This window comes from Asterias rubens, chromosome 4, assembly GCF_902459465.1.
Source record: "Asterias rubens chromosome 4, eAstRub1.3, whole genome shotgun sequence".
In the NCBI taxonomy this organism is placed as follows: domain Eukaryota; kingdom Metazoa; phylum Echinodermata; class Asteroidea; order Forcipulatida; family Asteriidae; genus Asterias; species Asterias rubens.
Window position 1 is genome coordinate 20,083,772 of NC_047065.1, and position 19,509 is coordinate 20,103,280.

At 40.8% G+C, this 19,509-nt stretch overlaps 1 protein-coding gene across 1 annotated transcript; it reads right to left on the reverse strand.

Annotated features, from left to right (window-relative positions):
- Positions 1-6,983: 6,983 nt before the first annotated feature.
- Positions 6,984-18,260, reverse strand: LOC117289167 (sal-like protein 1). The gene is made up of 2 exons (XM_033770165.1): positions 18,122-18,260; positions 6,984-12,768 (listed from the first exon to the last, which is right to left on the reverse strand). Exons 1-2 carry the CDS (start codon positions 18,258-18,260, stop codon positions 7,991-7,993), a joined length of 4,917 nt encoding a protein of 1,638 aa, XP_033626056.1. The 3' UTR covers positions 6,984-7,990.
- Between the last annotated feature and the right edge of the window lie 1,249 nt (positions 18,261-19,509).

The following is a 19,509-nucleotide window of genomic DNA, read 5'->3' on the forward strand; positions in this document are numbered from 1 at the left end:
CAAAATCTGAATCAGAAAGTAGGCCCTACTTAAAAAACTTATTACTGTCTCTTCGCAAATAAGTGACGTTGTCAAAGTACAGTATCTAGAAAGTGTAAGCCATCATTGCTTTCAAAATGATGTTCGGAACTTCTTTTATAAAAACAAATAGCGGAATCCGGAAGCTAGCAAACCTTTTCTGATTTCTGTCTTGTTTCAATATTTACATTTATATTCAGATTCCGTTCAAATGGCACGGAGCGGTTGTCACAAATCGCTTGACCCAAAAATTCTCATTACTAAAGCCCTTTCCACACAGTATCTCATCCCTGCGGGAAACCTTGGATAGCCCGGGACTGTTGTTACCCGGGCTCACCCGTCTATGTCCATATCACATCCGGAGTAGGGTGGCTATTCCCGATCCCCGGGATAGGCACATTTGCCGGGGCAGAAAAACTCGCTAAACACAAGATAGTATTGCTTTAGCACAATTAAGTTACCATCCCAAATTACACTATGTTTGCATTGTGGCTGGTGCATGCCCAGTTAAGTTTTTGCTTAGCAAAGAATTTTGTCAAGCAGTTTTTTCTGCTCAACATCTTTATGAAATTAGGCCCATGTCTCTCCTGTCATAACACCCAATCTTATATGGTTTTAAACACTGTTGTCTCCCTCCTCATTCGGACCTCACCAACTCGGTCGATGCATGCCTATAGAGGGTGCGTTCGTTTAGCTTCCCTGGTGGGTCGACCCCGGTCTGCCACGGTACCTTCGAATAGCTTTGACGGTGCTCACCCGGGTCAGCCCCCTTGTGGAGTGGGTCACTTGGGGGTGACCTGAGGTACATGCCGTCACCACGAGAGGGCGAGTGTGATCGTTCGATTAGCTCTTGTCTTGTCAGGGGCTCACCCGAGTGAGCACTGCGGGGTCGACCCAGGGAAGCTAAACGAACGACCAGATTTGACTTTAATAGTTGGGACGCCCTCTTGAGGGGAAAGACGTTCCTTATAACAAGTAAGAAAACCGTTGGAGCTATCATAGTCTGTGTACTGTACTTGGTCAGACAAGCTCCAACACAATATGAAACTGTATTTGTATAAAATAATTGTTTATTGAACAGTCTCAGAAAAGTAACTTTCTAATAATTATTTCAAAAGAAGATTATGGCCGTACAGTGTTTTCAGTTTTCTGTTGCATTGTTTTGAAAGAAGAAGGGGAAGTCTGATCACGTCTTAAAAACAAATTAAGTACATTAGTTCACTTATTTAAATGGGATTCATAGTCAGTGCAGTTTGGGTCGGTGTCTTTTTGAAATGTAGTCGAGCTCAAACTCAAGCTGAAACTTTTTGCTGGATAGTTAATTGCCAGCTAAGAGTTTTCAAAATCCTGATCTTTATTGTCAAAGTTTTATACTTTTTGCTTTGTAATGTTGACTACAATTGGCCTGTCGCTGCGATGGTCTTTGTATAAAACCATTTCAAATCAAAAAAAAAATAAAAAATGAAAACTTAAGTATTTATGGCTATATCCAAAACTTCTCTTTGATAGAATTGTTTAAATTTTTTAAGCAGTGTAACGCCACATTAACTTCACTCTCCCTGGGCCCTATATACTTTAAAACACTTCAATCACAAAACGCATCAGAACACATGGTTTTTGTCAAATCAATCAGTATGTTGTCCTATTTTTTTTATTAGTTAAACCTCGGTATCACAAAATATACAATGTTCCACTAAAACTACATCATACATGTACAGTGCATCTACAATATTACCATTGATACTGGGTGCGGTGTGGCAGTACCAATACCACTAATGTGCAAGTGGAGTACACAAACCTACGGATATATATAATACTCTTCCATTCCATACATACATCATGATAATATTAACACAGGACCCTACTTGGCATAAAAAATACAAAAATAAGCATTATATCATGTTAAATAGAACTTTTTGACAGTGGGCAGTGCCAAAAAAGACCGCGTAAAAGAAGTTAACAAAGACAAACCAAACAACCAAGAAAGCCAAAATCAGAACTCCAGAGAAGTGGTTGTGATGTGGCAGTGTTCACACGATACATCAAAGGTATTGATGTAATAACCCAGGGTTTCCCGTGTTCGAGGACCGCTCATCTGTGGAGAAGGTCTTCTGGTGAGTCCTTGTGGGGGATGTGACACCCCCCCCCAAAAAAAATTGGGGGACCCGATCAAGGTCATCTTACATTTAGTCAAGCATCCAAAGCAAAAACCTCCTTGTAAATATTTGATCTTGAAAATGACTCCCATATCTTTACGAGTCAAACAAGTTAGTTAAGAAATCTGAGGGAAAGGAGACTTTTAAAATTAACAACAATCTTCAGAAGTCCAATCTAGCTGACCATCAACTCCATATCACCATAAGAGTCATGAAACAGACATAATGGATGACACTATTTTCAGAAACAGTCTATGGTACGATCTGAGTGAATGATCAGCTGACATTAGACATTGGGACGCACACAAGTAAAGTCAACCCAAGAGCTAAAACAGAAAAAGAGTCTGGTTCCCATATGTATAGGCTTAGAACTGTACTTTTCATTACATGGGTACCAGACTGGCTTCTTCTGAAGACCCTGTATAAGGGACAGGGAATACAAATCCTAACTGGGATATTGTTTTTAAAGCCATTATTTTATTGAAGGTGTCGCTGCCCACCAAGTGTTCCTCATTAGACCGCTTATTGGAATGGCGGCCGCCATTGCTGTAGAATTGTGCCCGCTTGAAAAGCTATCTTAGGCGGGAGTTGTGCACAGCATACACATATTATTAAAGATGAAAAGATGGCTGCCAATGCAAGAGGTCTAGTGGGGATTATTCACATTTTGTAAAACATTATTTGCAGTTTTGGGTGGCAGCAACCCTCCAGAAAGTACATTATTTAAGTCACAAGTTTTGGCTAATACTACACAAGCTGTACACCCATATTCTGCCACCAAGTTGTTTAAAGAGTTATAACCATTATTTCAGATACATTTAAGACACAACCATTTTGCCCGACGTAACACTTTAAGAGCAGAGACTTGTGTTTGTTTTCTCCAATAACACCCAATACATTAAAGCTTGGAGAAGAAGCAAGTCAAGCCTGGCAGTTAAATAGACTTCATATAGTTTTCCATACTGTACACTTTGTAAGTACATTGTACACAAATTCAGTTTTAGGTATAGTTTTTTGTTTTCCTGAAGTATCACGCGTCTTAATCTGTCCAACCCATGGCTGTTGATATTATATACATAAAAATTTAAGTTCCTTTGGCTTTGCTCGGTCTCTTGACCAGAAAATATGGTATTATTACTTTATTTGCTGTACAACACAAACACAAATTGAAATAGGAATCATATTTTTAAAGCACACATATGCAAAATAAAATTTGAGCAAACTTTAAAGCTGAAAGACTAAAACACAAAAACAACGACGATGGATTTGTTAGGGACTTTTGTTCGTTAACGTTCTAAAATACTTTTGCGGCTTTCATTGTTCCGAAGTCTATTAGTATTATTAGTAATTAAATAAGCTACATCTTTGTTTGTTTGCATAAGCTCTACTCAAAACAAAGTTACGACATAATACTGCATATTGGCAATGTATGCCATTACATCAACTGATGTTCTCAAAAATGATGTGAATAACTTCGGGTTAAACAACATAATTTATTGATAATCAGTGAAGGAATGGTCAACAAATCTTAATTTCATATCCGGGAATATAAATACAAATTATAAATGTGGGTTTACTCTACTTAATTAACATGTACATGCAAAATAATAACATACAAAATGAATAAAATGAGCTACAGGTTAACAATAAGTTAGAAGTTTAAAAAAACAAAATACAACACAAAGTTCTAATCAAAAGGTTTTTCCCATAGCTTTTAGGCAGTAAGGGAAAAACAATATTAGTTTTAAGTACAAAAAGCTGCAATAACTGAGCAGTATTGTAGTCTGCATAGTCAAAAGGTTTTAAAATTAAAAACATGAAGTCACAGTTACATAAAGCTTGATAGAACAAAAGGGAAATAAATTATGTCTTTTTATAACATGACTATTATTATTTCCCAACCCTCTTGGATAGAGCTATTCTGATTTGCTTGACATTTACATCACATCTGACAAACAAGCTAAATAATTAACATTCCAAGCCTCCATTTCCGTTTGGCATTGAAAGGAAAGCATTTTGTGAAAACCACTGACTGTTATTGTACATAGTTACATCTTTACAGTAATGTACACCTATACTAGTTTGTTTATCGTTAACACACAGCGAGTTATTTCACATGTACATCCAGACATTATTGTAGTTACTTAATTGGAACTTTACACTCTAATAATTGGAAAATTTCACGTCACAGCAAAGTCCGACGCTTTGTCGTCTGAAATGATGGTTCTATATACAACGTTACAATGCAGTTTATGAGGGATCCATCTGCAGGCACTACTTTGGGTGAATCTCAATAACTGTGCATGATTTCTTGTCTGATTGTATGTTAACATTAAGGTTTATCAATCTTTTGCCAGACAAACTTCTCAACTTGGGGGGGGGGGCTGGGGGTGGAACCCAACAGCTTTTATTCATTCCTTGCCTGTTAATTGATGATGATGCATGGTTGGCAATTCAGGGAATGAATAATTGTTACATCACCATGAAAAGTTGGCTTGCTGACAAAGTACCGGCTTTTCAGAATGGAATCGGAAAATCTTCTTGTGAGACTCTTTTTCAACATCTGGCAATTTTGTCTGATACAAGTTAAAGGTGCTCATTTATAAGGTTTCCTCTGAACAATTTTGCGAATTGGATTTCTTGTTTTTAATCCACATTCAGATTGTTTGTAGCCCGAGTCCCTGGCAAAAAATTGTTATGGCGTAGAACTCATTCTATTCGCTACTAAATCAACACTGGAGCCATAAGTCAGAATTAGACCCGCATGGGGTAGATTTCAAGACTAGAGTTAAGACTAGACTTATCTTGAGTTAGAGTAAGTTACCTACTTGGGACTAGCCTTTAGTTTTCAATGACCCTTTAAGAGTCCTAGAAAATGAGGACTAGTCCTAAGTTGGGACTATCTTTGTGAAATCAACCCCTGCTTGTTCAAAGGCTGGATGTTCGGTGAGGGCCTTTAAAGGCTTTCGCATGATATCAAACATAGATGATATAACATTGAACCCCAAGGTAAGTGCGTACTATGAAGAACGCAGGAATAGTCTGTCAATTTCACTTCAAAATGGAAAGGTGAAAAAAAATCAACAATGACTGATGGTTTTCAATAGTTGCTGTTTTTTTTCCCTTCGTCTGACAACACATGTTCACTGAACAATATCTTTCCACTGGAGCAGACAGTACTTTTGAAGGATGTTTTTATAAGAAAAGTATAGCTCATTGTCGCTTCTTGATCGGAAGACAAAGCTATGGGTAGGTAAAGTTGTCGCTTACAATGGATCGTTAATGGATATAAATAGCTAAGTAGACGGTTACAATTGAACTAGACTATCATCTACACAAAAATGGATTATTCCTGTTAGGTAACGTTTTTTTTTACATTAACTAATACCACATTTGTTGTGTTTCTTCTCCTACTGTATAAATATGGGCAAAACAACGAATAATAAAATGCATTCAAATGCAATCTCGGTAACCCTGTTAAGGAAGACTTAATTTAAAACAGTGCATTAGTCTTTTTCAATAACAAAAACTAACAAAATACAAGCTGTACTCCCGTACAAATCCCTGAGAATCTTCGCCAAAAATATTTTTAAATTAAAAAATAACTGAAAAATACCAGCTGTGTTTGCCTCGTTTGGGGACGTTTAACTATAGTATTAGCAAACCCAATATAAACATCCAAAACCTTTCTAGGTCAGGCACAGAGCAGGAGATTTCAATAGCAAAGATAAAGAATCTTCAAAATGAAATGTCAAATATGGGCGTTGAGAATTCAGGAAGTTACTATAGCTTCTGGGACGATAACATAAACTTTAACTGGAGTCTTTTGGGGATTGATGTCCGCTAAATCATTCATCATTAACAATTATTGACTAACTACAAAAAGACGGAAACAAAAAAATGTCAAAATATGGTGACGGATTGACAATAGTTCAAGAGTAAATAACCCCAGCCAGCGTGCGGATCTACATGGCTTTAAAATGTCGCCTGAAATTGATGGGCAATTTCAAGAAGGCAATCCAGAGAAATATTTCTCCACAGAAGTGCTTCCTGGGACCCCCAAAAATATGACAGATGGAATTGTAAATGAGCAGTTTGCGTGTTGGGTGGAGAGCAGGAGGGGGGCTCGGAATGGCCTGTCCAGTTTATTAATCACCAAAAAACAAATACTGCTTTAGTATAAATTCCACAGCATCCATCATTTTGCCAACTGTGCTGTCTCAAGAAGTTTACACTTTTGTTTTGTTGTTCCCTCGGTTAACATATGAAATTGTTGTTGCCTGGTAGGGTCATAAAAGTTGACATCAAAGTGCAAGTGGGTCGGTCTCTTTGTCATTGATGTATCTGTACAAGAAACTCAAGACTACTTAAGATTGCCTGAACCCAAAAGTACACCTGACACACTGAGAGGGGGGCCCATAGTACAATAGCCTATTGTGTGAACCCCATTATAATTGTCTCCCGTTTAGAAACGGGGTGGAGAGCAACGATTGCAACGACTTGTACGTTCCATAACCGATTACAGGAACAAAATAAATTGCCACCATTTTGGAAAGGAGATGTGCTAGTAGGTGATTACTATTAGTAAAGCACCTTAGTATTACAGAGTTGTTAGACTGAAAATAATTTGGCTGCAGTGTTGTTAAAACGCCATTGCAATATCAAACAGTTTGTTAAAGACACTGTACACTATTGGTAAATGTCAAAAACCAGTCTTTTTAGTTGGTGTATCTCCACATGCGTAAAATAACAAACCTATAAGCCCAATTGGTTGTCGAAGTTGCGAGATAAGAAAAACCACCCGTCGCTCAAAGTTGTGTGCTTTCATATGCTTGATTTCGAGACCACAATAATTTCTAAATCTGAGGTCTCAAAGTCAAAATCATGGGAATTAACTTCTCTTGAAAACTACAATACTTCAGAGGGAGCCATTTCTCACAATGTTTCATACTATCAACAGCTCTCCATTTCTAATTACCGAGAAAGGCTAATAATTATTTTGAGTAATTACCAATAGTGTCCACTGCCTTTAAACATAATAATTTTAACTTTGATCTTTGACAATGCTGTTAAGGTTTCAGAGGTGTTAGAGTGTGAAAACTTAATAAATATGATGTGAATGTCTGTGACACTTGTAGGCATTGACATTTCTATCTAAACAAGGTAGTCTACTTTTAGTATTTCTTCTGTTCATTCCCAATTCAAGTAAACTATATCATGGTGTTCCAACGCGCGTCTATCGTAAATTCATCTAAAATCCTACTACAGCTAAATTTACATTAAATAGTGAAATTTCTTGTACATTTTGTCCAAATGTCTGTAGGAAAAATTCAATTAAAAATTCCTACACAGTATTAGAATATAGAACGGTTTAGAAATAAGTTAATTGTGGTGCTTAGTTAAAAAATAAACAGAATAGGGTATGGAGTAAGAACATTCAACAATACTTTTTGTCCCAATCTTTAAGATTCTGATTATCTTTTCAAAAACTTAAAAATCAAGCTTTTTAAAGTTGGATCTTTGCATGGAAAGCAAGTTAGTTTACTGCACACATCAAAATAATCACAAAAATCTTTTTTTATGGAAGTGAGAATGAAAGAAATTAAATTAATAAGGCTTCTTTTAAAGCAAAATTCATTAGCTGTACACTACATATTAAATTATTCTTTTAAAAATCACACACATTTGGTGTCCTTGATGCTGCAGCAACAAAAATCTTTCAGCTCAACTTTTTTGGTTTTAGTAAAGTCTTTTGGACAAAAGCAATTAAAAAACAGGTTGGTTGGAACCAACCTTAAAAAACAAAACCCTTAGGCCTAGTTTTGAGAAACTACTGATTCTGGAACAGAGTCTCTGATAGTGTCATGAGCTGAGTCATTTCCTTTCATGATGACAGAATTTGGGTTCTCAGGGAGTCGGTTGTGTCCGAGGGAGGAGTGATGGTTCTGTATGACCGATATCTCATTAGCCTTGGACATAGCGGCAGCGTACCCATTCATGAGCTGAGGTGGATACTGGAAGAAAGCTCCCTCGTACATTGGACGCAGACCGAACATATCGTGGCGGAACATCTCACCTTCCTTTGGGCTCATCAGGAGCGGGGACTCCATGGAGATACGCCTTCCTCGTCGGGTTGGACCGCCGTTCCACATATGGGTGCCAAGATGCACCTTCAAGTTCCCCTTGGTGGTGAACGCCCGGCCGCACATATGACACTTGAATGGTTTCTCCCCCGTGTGGGTTCGAATGTGGATCTGCAACGCACTGTCAGATTGAAACTGCTTACTGCAGACATTGCAACTGTGCTTCAGAGCAGGGCGTTTGGGCGGGGAAGGGCAGCCGGATTCTGAGAGGGAACGTTTCAGTGATGGCTGGGATGAAGGTGATGCATCTGGAGAGAACTTCATGGGCTGGCTGTGCATCATCTTCTGCTGCAGCTCTTGTTGGTAGTTGTTGTTGTTACTGGGAGAGTGCTGTGGCTGTGGTTTGGGTTGGCTATTTGGCAGAGATAGATGATGCTGACCGCTAGGGGTAGTGCTCTGCTGGTGGTTGCCATTGGGTGATTTCATCTGGCTTGTTAGAGGCACCTCCTGCGAATGTTCAAACGGTGAAGGGGGTCGGTGGGAGTTGAGGGGCGAGATCTTCTGTGGGGAGCCAAGCGGGGAAAGCTGCTGCTGCAGCTGCTGTGGTCTAGACTCGGGAGAGTGTCGTTGTACAAGATCTGAAGGAGAGGGTTCTCGCTGGCTCAATGACTGTGGAGAAACAGATCTCCGATGATGCTGCTGCTGGTATTGATGCAGAGCCATTTCAGCTGAAAATTGAGGCATGCCGGGCATCAGCATGGGGTGGGTGGGTGGCTGCAGGTGGTGCATGGGGTGCATCATCTGTTGTTGCTGATGTTTGAAATGGGGATGGGCTGGGTCAAAAATCTGGGTTGGCATGTCCCGTATCTTATGAGTCAGCATGTGCTGGCGTAGATTGCCTCTCGTTGAGAAACCCTTGGAGCAGATCTCACACTTGTATGGTCGCTCCTTGGTGTGGCTTCGGTAGTGAATATTGAGGGCACTGGTGCAGGCAAACGACTTACCACAGTAGTGGCATGTAGTGCTGGACCCATTGACACGTTTGGACGAGTAGGCTGCATTCAAGGTGTCTTGCATTAACAAACCAGCACTGCTTCCATTCATTCTGCCATCCATCGGGTGAGGGAATCCAAATGGCATCATCAGGTTATTATTGACCTGATTCTTCAGGGCTTCCAAGCTGTTCTCACTGCTTCCTGAAGACCCTGATTTGGGAGTGAGGTCCAGGGCACCATTGTTATCCATACGGCTGGTGTCAATCTTAAGAGGCGCACGCTGAAGCTCGTCATGATGGTATTTCAAGTGATCTTGGTGGATCTTATGTTCATTATAAATATTTCTGTTTTCCCCTCTGCTTTGGTCGCCATTGCTCTTGTGCTCTTCACTTCTGTGCTCTTCCATTCTATGTTCATCACCTCGGTGTTCTGAGTGACTATGACTGTCGTCATTTTGTTTTGACTTTTGACCCTCTGAATGAGCATCACCATCCCTGGTGATTTCATCAAGATGGTTCCTTACGTAATCAGGGTGTCTCCTCATTTCGCCAGAAAGTCTAGACATGTCACTTGAATGACTTCTGAGGAGGCTCTCATGACGACTTACAAGTCCATCAAGATGTCGGCGCATTTCTTCTTGGCTGCTCCTGTGGTTTTCAGTATGTTCATCTCCTGGACTGCGGGGTTGTTGTGGGCCTCTTTCTGAGGCAGGAGTTTCCTCTTGGCTTTTCTCCGAAGGTGACATGCGTTCAGAATTGGGAAGACGTCCCATCAGCTGTCGGTGGTGATTCTCTGCGTTGGTGGCAGCAGCTTGGAGATGTAATGCTGATGCTATGGAATCAATGCCTTTAGTGTAATTTGGCTGGGGTTCCGATGGGGACACAGCAGTGCTACTATCATCAGTAAGATACGCAGGAGGAGAGACAACACCAACAGACGGTGCTTCTCGGGTTAACCCTTCAACATCTTTACCAAGCCAAGACATTTGCATCTTCTCGCTATTCTCCATTTCTCTTTCTATGTTTCGTCCTCTGTCAGATAGGCCACTTGTTTTAGTCTCGTCATTATGCTCTGAGACATCTTCGTCTGCTTGCTCTGGTAAAGCTTCATCAGGTAAGCCGTTATGGCCGTCCTCTCCAGTGCCTTCCGTTTCAGAGTAGCCCTCTGGCGAGTACTCCATGTGAGAAGCCATCTCATTGAGCCTCATATCTTCATCGTCAAAATCATCTTGGTCCAGAGCTCGGGCCTCCTCATTGATCATCTCTTCAGTGAGCTTATCCTCTGCTTGAATCTGAAATGCAGATAAATCTTGAGGGATATGGAACCCCTCAGCGGCATGCATGCGTAGATGTTGCTGCAGGACCAAGATGTTGCTGAAACGCTTTTGGCATATTGGACAATCATGGAACATCCTGAGTGGAGGTTTGGCACGATGGACAGTGAAGTGAGTCTTGAGGTTACCCTTTGTAGTGAAAGAGCGGAGGCAGATTCTGCATTTATAGGGTCGCTCACCGGTGTGTATCCGGTAATGCATCTGCAGGGCACTTTTGCAGCTAAGGACCCGGTGACATATAACACACTGTGAGGAGTCGGTAATCTTCTGCTCAATATTTTCCACAAGCTTTTGCAGTTTTGAGGTCTCTGATGGCCGTATACCTTGCTCGGCCAGGGCTGCTAAAGATGATGGCGTACTTGGTGCAGTGGTAGCTATTGACGAAGACTCGGACATAATCTGAGCCATGGAGTGAGCAAAGCTGGGAAAGCTTGACGACAAGGGAGTGCCTCTTTCAAGGATTGAATGAGAGGAGACAATTGGAGGAACAGCCGGTCTAGACAGGTCAGACTCGGACTTTGGCCGGAGAAACTCTGAACCTGCTTTAGGTTGTGACATGTCATCATGACTCCGCTGCTCAAGAGGCTGATCACCTGAAATGCTGCTGGATGCAGAGTCAGATCCACTTGCCTGTGATACGGGCATTCGAGAATGGAATGAAGTTGGAACGTCACTTGGAAGGCCTGCCATGTCACTTGGAATAGTTGGTAGGGGAACCTGCTGGATGGCAGGCGACTGGATCGGGAGTCGTTCATTTGGAAGAGGCGGAGAGGGTGGGTAAGGGGTTGTGTCCATCTTGACATGAGGATAGCGATCAATGTGACGCTGAAAGTGCACCTTGAGGTTTCCTTTAGTTGAGAAACGGTTGCCGCAAATGTTACATTTGAATGGTCTTTCCCCAGTGTGGGAGCGAATGTGGATTTGGAGTGCACTATCGCTGCCAAACACCTTGTGGCAGAAGCGACACTTATGTCGGAAGAATGGATCATCTGAAGGGAATTTTGGGTCAAAGACGGCAACATTTGGTGGCTTCCCCTTTCGATGTAGCATGAGACCAGGTGGGAAGGGTAGCCTTGGTGGTGCCTGAAGCAGGGGACTCGAGACTGGTGGCATAACAGCTTGTTGCTGTAGTATATCAAATGGTGGTCTTTGTGGGGGCATTGGGAATGAGGCTGGCGGAAGAATAGATGGTCTCACCGGCATTGAGGGCATCATCTGCTGTGGCATTGGTCTAGGCAGTGAATCAAAATGATGCATTAGATGTGGCGAAGGACCAGACGAGGAACTTTGTTGAGACATCATCTGAGGCCGCGGTAATTGCTGCTGCGATTCAGCTGAAGGGGTTTGGGGTGCTGAGGTAGTGATGGGTGCATTCGCCGATGAGGTGACATTGGGGGTGTGCTTGATTTGCATTGCTAGACTCGAGAGCTGCTGCTGTATGTTTTGTATGAGCTGCAGCTGATGGATATGCTGCTGTTGTAGATGAAACAGCTGGTCCTGGATGTTGGACATCTCAGGCTGGTTACCATGCATGTGCATATCATGATAATGCCTGACTGCGTATCTAGCTTGATCATGAGGACCCGGCATTAGACTTGAATGGGGGAATGATGAGGGCCGTTGACTTGGTGATCTAGAGTGATCACCTCGGTGTCTCAGTTGAACCTGAGACTCCTCAAACTCCATGGAATCAACACTTTGAGTTCTAGTCCGGTCAGGCTCGGAGGACTTTAAGTCATCCTCTTCCAGCCCGTCTTTAGGAGGTGGCAGCTGGTCCGTATGGTCGCCATCTTGGTTGGCATGGGTCTCATTTTGTGAGAGCTCATCAGTGGCATTATCAAAGTCCTCCTGGTCATCGTACTGAGCAGGGTCTTCCCCCTGCTGCTGGAGATCGTTTAGCGTCGGCTCGTTGTTATGGTAAACAGTTTTAGTGATCTCCTGGTGATGGCTGAACTGACTGGAGGGTGGCACAGGACTGCTACTGTTCTCTGTTGGGACATGACTATCGTTGTTTATAACAACCACAACTGGTTTCTTGGAGCAAGTTTGTTTGTGCTGAAGAAAGTCCGGGTAGGCAGGGAACTCTGCTCGGCATTTCCCACAGACATGAAGACCACCAATAACGACGTCTTCATCAGTTTCCTCATTGTTGGTAGTGTTAAGATGGTTCTCTTTGGCAGCACCTATTCAAAAAAACAAAACCAAAGAAAGAATGATAAGTACATTTGTCAATTGTTAACATTCCTTAATGCTTAATTCAGTAGACTTAAATAGTAGACTTTTGAGATGAGAGGGGGCATCCGACTCATCAATTTTTTACCATTCTTATAAACGATTAAAACAAAACAAACGGACCACTGAGTGGGACATCTATTGTCTCAAAAGTATTCCATTAGCAGCCAGTGAAAATCTGGAATGTCAAAATTAATGGTAACAGTTATTGAATGGAAGTATAGAATTGAACTGCAATAAATCAGTTGATGATGACAACAATTTTTTAAAGGTGCAAAGCTTTGAAACTCCCTTTATTAACATACGTTAAAAAAGTACCCGATGCACATTGGGTTATTCAACAAAACAGTTTTACTATTCGAGAAAACTTAAGCATTAAACTTGTGTAGTTATTGTTGCTGGATTTTGCTTCTACTCAAAATGAATAGCCCCCTCTAGTGACACTAGCATTCCACATATGTGTTGACACTGGTCATGAATAGCAAAACCTTGCAGGTATTGCTTTCACCTTGGGTTATGTGCATTGTATTGCTATTAGTGACAATCAAATCTAGAGGCCAACTCACAGAGGGAGAATGGAACACACTTTTTTTTCCCTCTTTCTCTATGAAAGCTTTCCAGCTGTTACTTAAAAATCAATGTATGCATATTCTAAGAACGTTGAATATCATGTGATAGACACATTCAACTAATCTGGTATTCCTTTTTTTTCTTATTTCTTTTTTAATTACAACTCTTAGGTCGAAATTCTATTAGTTGCAACAAATTAGAGAATTTCCTTTTCAAGAGATGAATAATAAAAAGCTTTAAATTATTTTTCCTCAGGGGTTTCAGCTTGCTTAATTTCATTTAAGCATCCCTCCTAGGTATTTGGCCGTGTCCGTTTGGGACACTCAATCGCGCAACCGGACGTCAATCACCACAGGATCAATATTCTCTTAATCACATTATTTGGACGATTTGTGGGGAAAATGCCGTGGTTACGATTGGCCCGGTCTTATGCTCCCGCTCTTTCGGTCGAGAGGAGTTTTTTATGATTCCGCACCAGTATAATGTACGCAGGCAATTACTAGCAAACTCAATAGAACCAAAATGAAACTGTTGTTTTGCGAGACAAGACTTCACGATGGAAATTCCTAGATAAGTAGGGATTGTGTTTAGTTGGTAAACATTTCCACTGAGAGGAATGTCCGTAAACTCCTGGCCTTCGATTCTTTCATAAAAAACGCAAAGTCAACCCTTTTTAAAATATAAAAAAAAGGAAAAAGAAAAACAATCCAGAAGAGCTGCCTGCTCAAAATACTCTCTCCCACAACACTTTCTGGTCAATTCACAATATTTCACCTTGCAAAGAGCAGACCTTAGTCAGTGCATTCTCATTCTCCTACTGTTTGCGAGAAGTTTCTCCAAAACTTCAGCAGGTCAAACTGTTATCCAAAAAGGTGAACATTTTAAGGAATAAAGCGTTTCTATACTTCTGATGTTCTTAAAAAGTCATGTAGATTATCTTACTTGGGGGCTCAACAAAGAAACATTTACTAGCGCAGAATTTTAACAAAAGACCTCCAGTTTAAAAGGCTGGCGCTCTACCAACCTAGCTATTTGGCCCTATGTTGTCGGTCTCCCCGTTTTGTCAATACTTTGTATAATCAGTTTGGCTTGTTGTTTAGCATTTTCTAGTTACTTTTCCATAAATTCCTATGGTGAATGATGAAGGTACTGAAACAAACTCATCACAGGACTAGCTTCAAACTTTATCTCAAAGCTCACTTTCCTAAATCTCACATCCATGTATACAACAATGTTAAGATTTGCCAGTATTGCTCAAGTGGGTTCAGCAAAGCCTGCCTAGTATTTCTCCCCCCCCCCCCAACCCCACAAACTGTTTACTTGTGAGGAAGCCTCAATAACTTTTGTCTTGTGAGGAAGCCTCAATAACTTTTGTCTACTTTATATTTCATTATCTTCTGCAACCTTTTCATGACTGCTCACAATAACCATCTACCCTCCATGCAATAACTTAAGCATGCAGCGCTTTTAAAAGACCCTTGTTGTAAAAAAGCAGCATTCTTTGGCTGAGTGCTTAATCCTATGATGTAACAGGGGACACAGATGATACAAACACTATTTTTTTTATCTCCTTTTTACTCTCTCTCTCTCTCTTCAATAGAGGTTTCCTGAACCCCAAATGAAAAGGGGAAAGGGGTATATTAACAAAGGAGTGTACAGCACAACATCTGAAGCCTTGACTCTCCTAGGTAGGCTGAAATTGCCCCATCCTCCCCATTCCCCAAAAACCCACTGACAATGCTGAAATGCTGGGGTGATTTGATCACCATTCATGCCTTTCTGAAACATCTAATCTCATGGTTGAGTGTGCAGTGGATATTTCACTAGGAGACACTGACAACCCAAAGATCTCTAAGCCAACCTTTCATGCATTTATGCTCAATTATGAGAGAGTTGTTGCTGGATGACAAACAAGTTGAATGAAGAGGCATTAACAAGGCATTAAAACCAGGGGCAAGTCATCAGAAAGTCCACCCATGAATGGGGTATGGGGGGCAAAGACCCCATATCACTGCACCCCCAAAAAAAAACCTGGGGGTTTTCTTTCAATTCTACTTACAAAGTACTTCAAGTCATCATTAAAAACAAGACAAAAAGTTGGGAATAAGTTTCGCATCGTTTAAAAGACCCTATTTTTACAGAGTTGTACATCAGGAAGACGGTAGGTAAATCAGCAATTGTATCAGACTATTAATATAGTAGACTTGGTTCCAAGTCTTTGCCGCTAAAAACAGCGCCCTCTTGTGATCAACCTTCGTCATTTAGCCGGGGATGGGCTAATATGTGGGGGCGTTTTTTTGTGGCGGAGATGCAGAAGAATAACCGCGATCTAATCAAGTCTAGCAATATAGAGAACCAGTCACAAACAATTTTAACTCGGCAGAACAGCCATTGACTCGTCAATCCCTCCTTTATTTTTTCACCTTCTCCGACATAAGTTGTCAGACTTGAGATTAATCTGATCGCTACCGCAAATATATATTTAAAAAACCATGGATTATCTCAAATTTATCAAAAGTCAATTCTGAAATGAACTATGGAGTCACTTTCCTTCAACGGCTTCCCACCTTCAATCCTAGCTCTGACCATTATGATTTCATATGTGACTCAAATATCACTCGTAAACAACCCGACTCCCCCGTCCCTTCTGCGAGCCCTCATAATAAAAAAGAGCAAAACATCAAGAACACAATTATTGCAACTTGTTGACCGACATAAATGAACTGTACACTAAAATGCGAAACCCCAAAAGTGTTTTACAGTCGCGTGCAGAAGAAGAAAAAAAGAGACGAGAAAATATATACACACAAAAATAAAGTTGTCGACTTTAATCAAAGCAATATATACATGTAGCCCCATCATTATGCAGCAAAGCTCGCAAGTTGTAACAAACATTGATCTCATAAATGCTCTCAGCCATTCAATTTCTCACTCGAGCTATGCCACCATCGGCTGCGCCGGCCTATGACGCTGGAAAACAAACTGCTTTGTCATATGGGTAACCTTACAACGAACGGCTCACGGCTACATGAATGTATATGAAGAATAGGTCCTCAAGAGAAAGATATGTAAATCTCAGCGGCAACGCTGCTACGAACCGATCACTCCAAGGGGGTCTAATTTACCTTCCTGTTTGAACGAGAAAATGTATCTTTTTCTTTTGAAGTTAATTTATTTTATTTTTTTCATTTTTTTTTTAGTCTTGAGGGTTTTCGTTTTTTGTCCACCAATAGCAAAAGAAAAACAACAACAAAAATCTGTAAAAAAAAAAAAATTTTATCATTGATGACCCTTTTAGCAAAGTCTGAAGAGTGGGTGTTAATTTAAAACCGTTTTTTCCTCTGATACTTTTTCTCCAGATGAACACATTAGAGATCATTTATAATGTCATACACATTAACCAGAAGAAGACTCTCATCAGTTGTCCTATCGCAATAGTTTTGTATTGTCAACGAAAACAAGGGATACCTTTTCTGGAATTAAGATGAGGGGAATTGAGTGGCAGGCTCTTCTTCTACGTCTCTGTTTAATTCCTAACCCGCGGGTCGAATACCATAAATTAAGTCTATATAATGAATAGGGTAGATGGCCTTAGCTTTCGATCCAATCCTGACCTTCTTCAGAGGCATAAAACAAGTACAAACAAATACATATCCATTTATAGAAAAAGAGAAGGGGAAAGGGATTAAGGAAAGGATCCAGAAAGAAGCGGGAAAATAACAGCCAATCAAAGTTTCTATTTCACAGACAATATTGGTGGCTATGAACCGAGTGAAGTGGCGATGACAAAGGATGTTTAGAATGAAAGGATGGGTTACTGGACCATAAAAGTGGTAAATGTATTGTTCGACAACAATGCAGGGAGACATGAACTTGGTAGGATTAGAGAGCAAGTTGCATCATGATGCAACTAACAATGGTCAATTAATAAGAATAGCAAGATCAAAGGTATGATGAGTAGGATTTGAAACTTTGCATGGTGGAAGTAAGATATAGAAAAGTTTGCGGTAACACCATGTAATAACAATCTCTAAATGAGTTGGGGTGGTTCTGAAAAGAACCGTTGGATTAACTCAACGTTTCGATCAGTATGCTCTGATCGTCTTCTGCAGAGCATACTGATCGAAACATCGAGTTAATCCAACGGTTCTTTTCAGAACCACCCCAACTCATTTAGAGATTGTTATTACATGGTGTTACCGCAAACTTTTCTATATAAAAGGTATGATGATTTTAAAAATAGGTATGAGGGACCTGTGGAAAAAGGGGGAGGGGTACTTACATCAGATAGTTACAGTGATGAATTTATAAAAACAACTTTAAACTAGATTAATTTATACTTTATGTACAGAATATATACAACATATAAGTTCTTAGGCAGAAGTGAAGTGGAGGGTAATGAGAAGTTATTTAACACCAGGGTTTATGTTAAGTCCAAAGGGTTTGACTGTCTTGAGTTGGTGAATCCAGTGTGATTCTCTACTCTTGCGGTGTGTGTCATCACCATTGCAAGCTTCAATCACCAGAAGTTCAACATCAATGACACTATGATCGGGGCTGTTGAAGTGGATAGAGACTGGGTACGGTTTCAGTCTATAAGTATAATCAAACTAAATTCAATCCAATCCAGATTCCCATGTATTTCCATAAGGGACATTGTTGCACAATGATCAGCTCATTATTGTTTTAAGGAGAATCAGCCTCCAAAATACCACTTTGATGAAACTGTCACACCATCTTCCTCTTGGTTCTGCCTGAGACCATCATTTCCTCTTCCACCACAGTCCTCGCCTAGGACTTGTTCCAGGTACTGGCCAAGGAACCCATTGGCCCCTGGCCAAGGAACCCATTGGCCCCTGGCCAAGGAACCCATTGGCCCCTGGCCAAGGAACCCATTGGCCCCTGGCCTAGTACCGATTGGCCCCCGCCTAGGACTAATTGGCCTCTGCCTAGGGGGAACCCATTGGGTCCTCGCCTAGGTATCGTTTGGCCCTGGCCTAGGAACCTATAAGGCCCTAGCCTAGAACCCGCTTACTCTAGATCCAGAAAGGTGTGAACAAGACCCAGATATCGCTGTGTAACAGCTGGTTTTAACTTTGGAAAAGTGTCAGAAAAGTGACAAGTTTTTTTTTGTTATTTGAAGTACATCTTGTTCATATGAAAATGATGTAAACTACTTTTAAAATGATACCCTAGACCATCCCGATTTCTAAACAGCATCGCTCTTTACTCAAAGAGAGTGGTCTTCAGCCTTTGCAATCACAAGCCTTAATATTGATTTAGTATTTGATAGCTACTCCTTTCAACGAGAGAGCATTCTCAGAAGGAACTACTCCAAAGGCTGATTAGTAAGCATAGGATTGTAACACTGATTTTTTGCTAATAGATCCATTAAGCCCTGCCCACCATTCCAAATGTCTAAATAACGGCGCCCTCAGTTGTATCCTGCTCTCACCTGCTAAGCAGAACGTTTTCTGCTTAAGCAGAGCTTTGACATTGGGCCCTGGTACCTTAACCTGGTACTTCTTATGAGGTACTAAGTTGGAACTCCCAGAGGTACCATTGTGAATACTTGAAGAATGTCTATGGTGGAGCCTTTAGCTCTACAGAGGGATTCAACAAGCGGATGTTGAAGACAGTTTTTGTGGTCCTCCGCTGAGCACTGCAAAAAAAGTGCGTCCATACAAATGTATTAACATCAACTTAAACACTAAGTCAACCGCAGGATGTTTCTGTCATCAATTCATAATGACAAATAATCCCAATTTCACAGCAAAGAAAAAAATGCTTTATAATGCCCCCGGAAGAACCTAGGGTGAGAAACTGAAGGAAACATGCATACTGAAATAATTCACCGTCCGGATTAACACCGAAACGTGCACGTTAGTTTACATAAGCTTCAAGCAGAGTGAGTAATGAATTAAGTGTAAAATGTACTTCCAATCAGTTTTTAATTTGTACTGGGAATTATCCGGCATTTATGAATCGGAATTAGAAAAAATAAATCACTCAACTAGGGAGCTCTAGTCTGCATAATCGTTCACGGGGAGTTGTGGTGGGGGAAGCATTGGCTCTGCTCACATGATAATCTAAATTTGATGCTTAAAAAACATTCAGAGAGA

Coding starts and splice junctions, on each gene's coding strand:
- LOC117289167 (XM_033770165.1), bottom strand. CDS start 18,260: ATGGGTTCCTTGGCCAGGGGCCAATGGGTTCCTTGGCCAGGGGCCAAT. Junction 12,769..18,121: donor GCAGAACCAAGAGGAAGATG/GTGTGACAGTTT, acceptor TTTTTTGAATAG/GTGCTGCCAAAGAGAACCAT.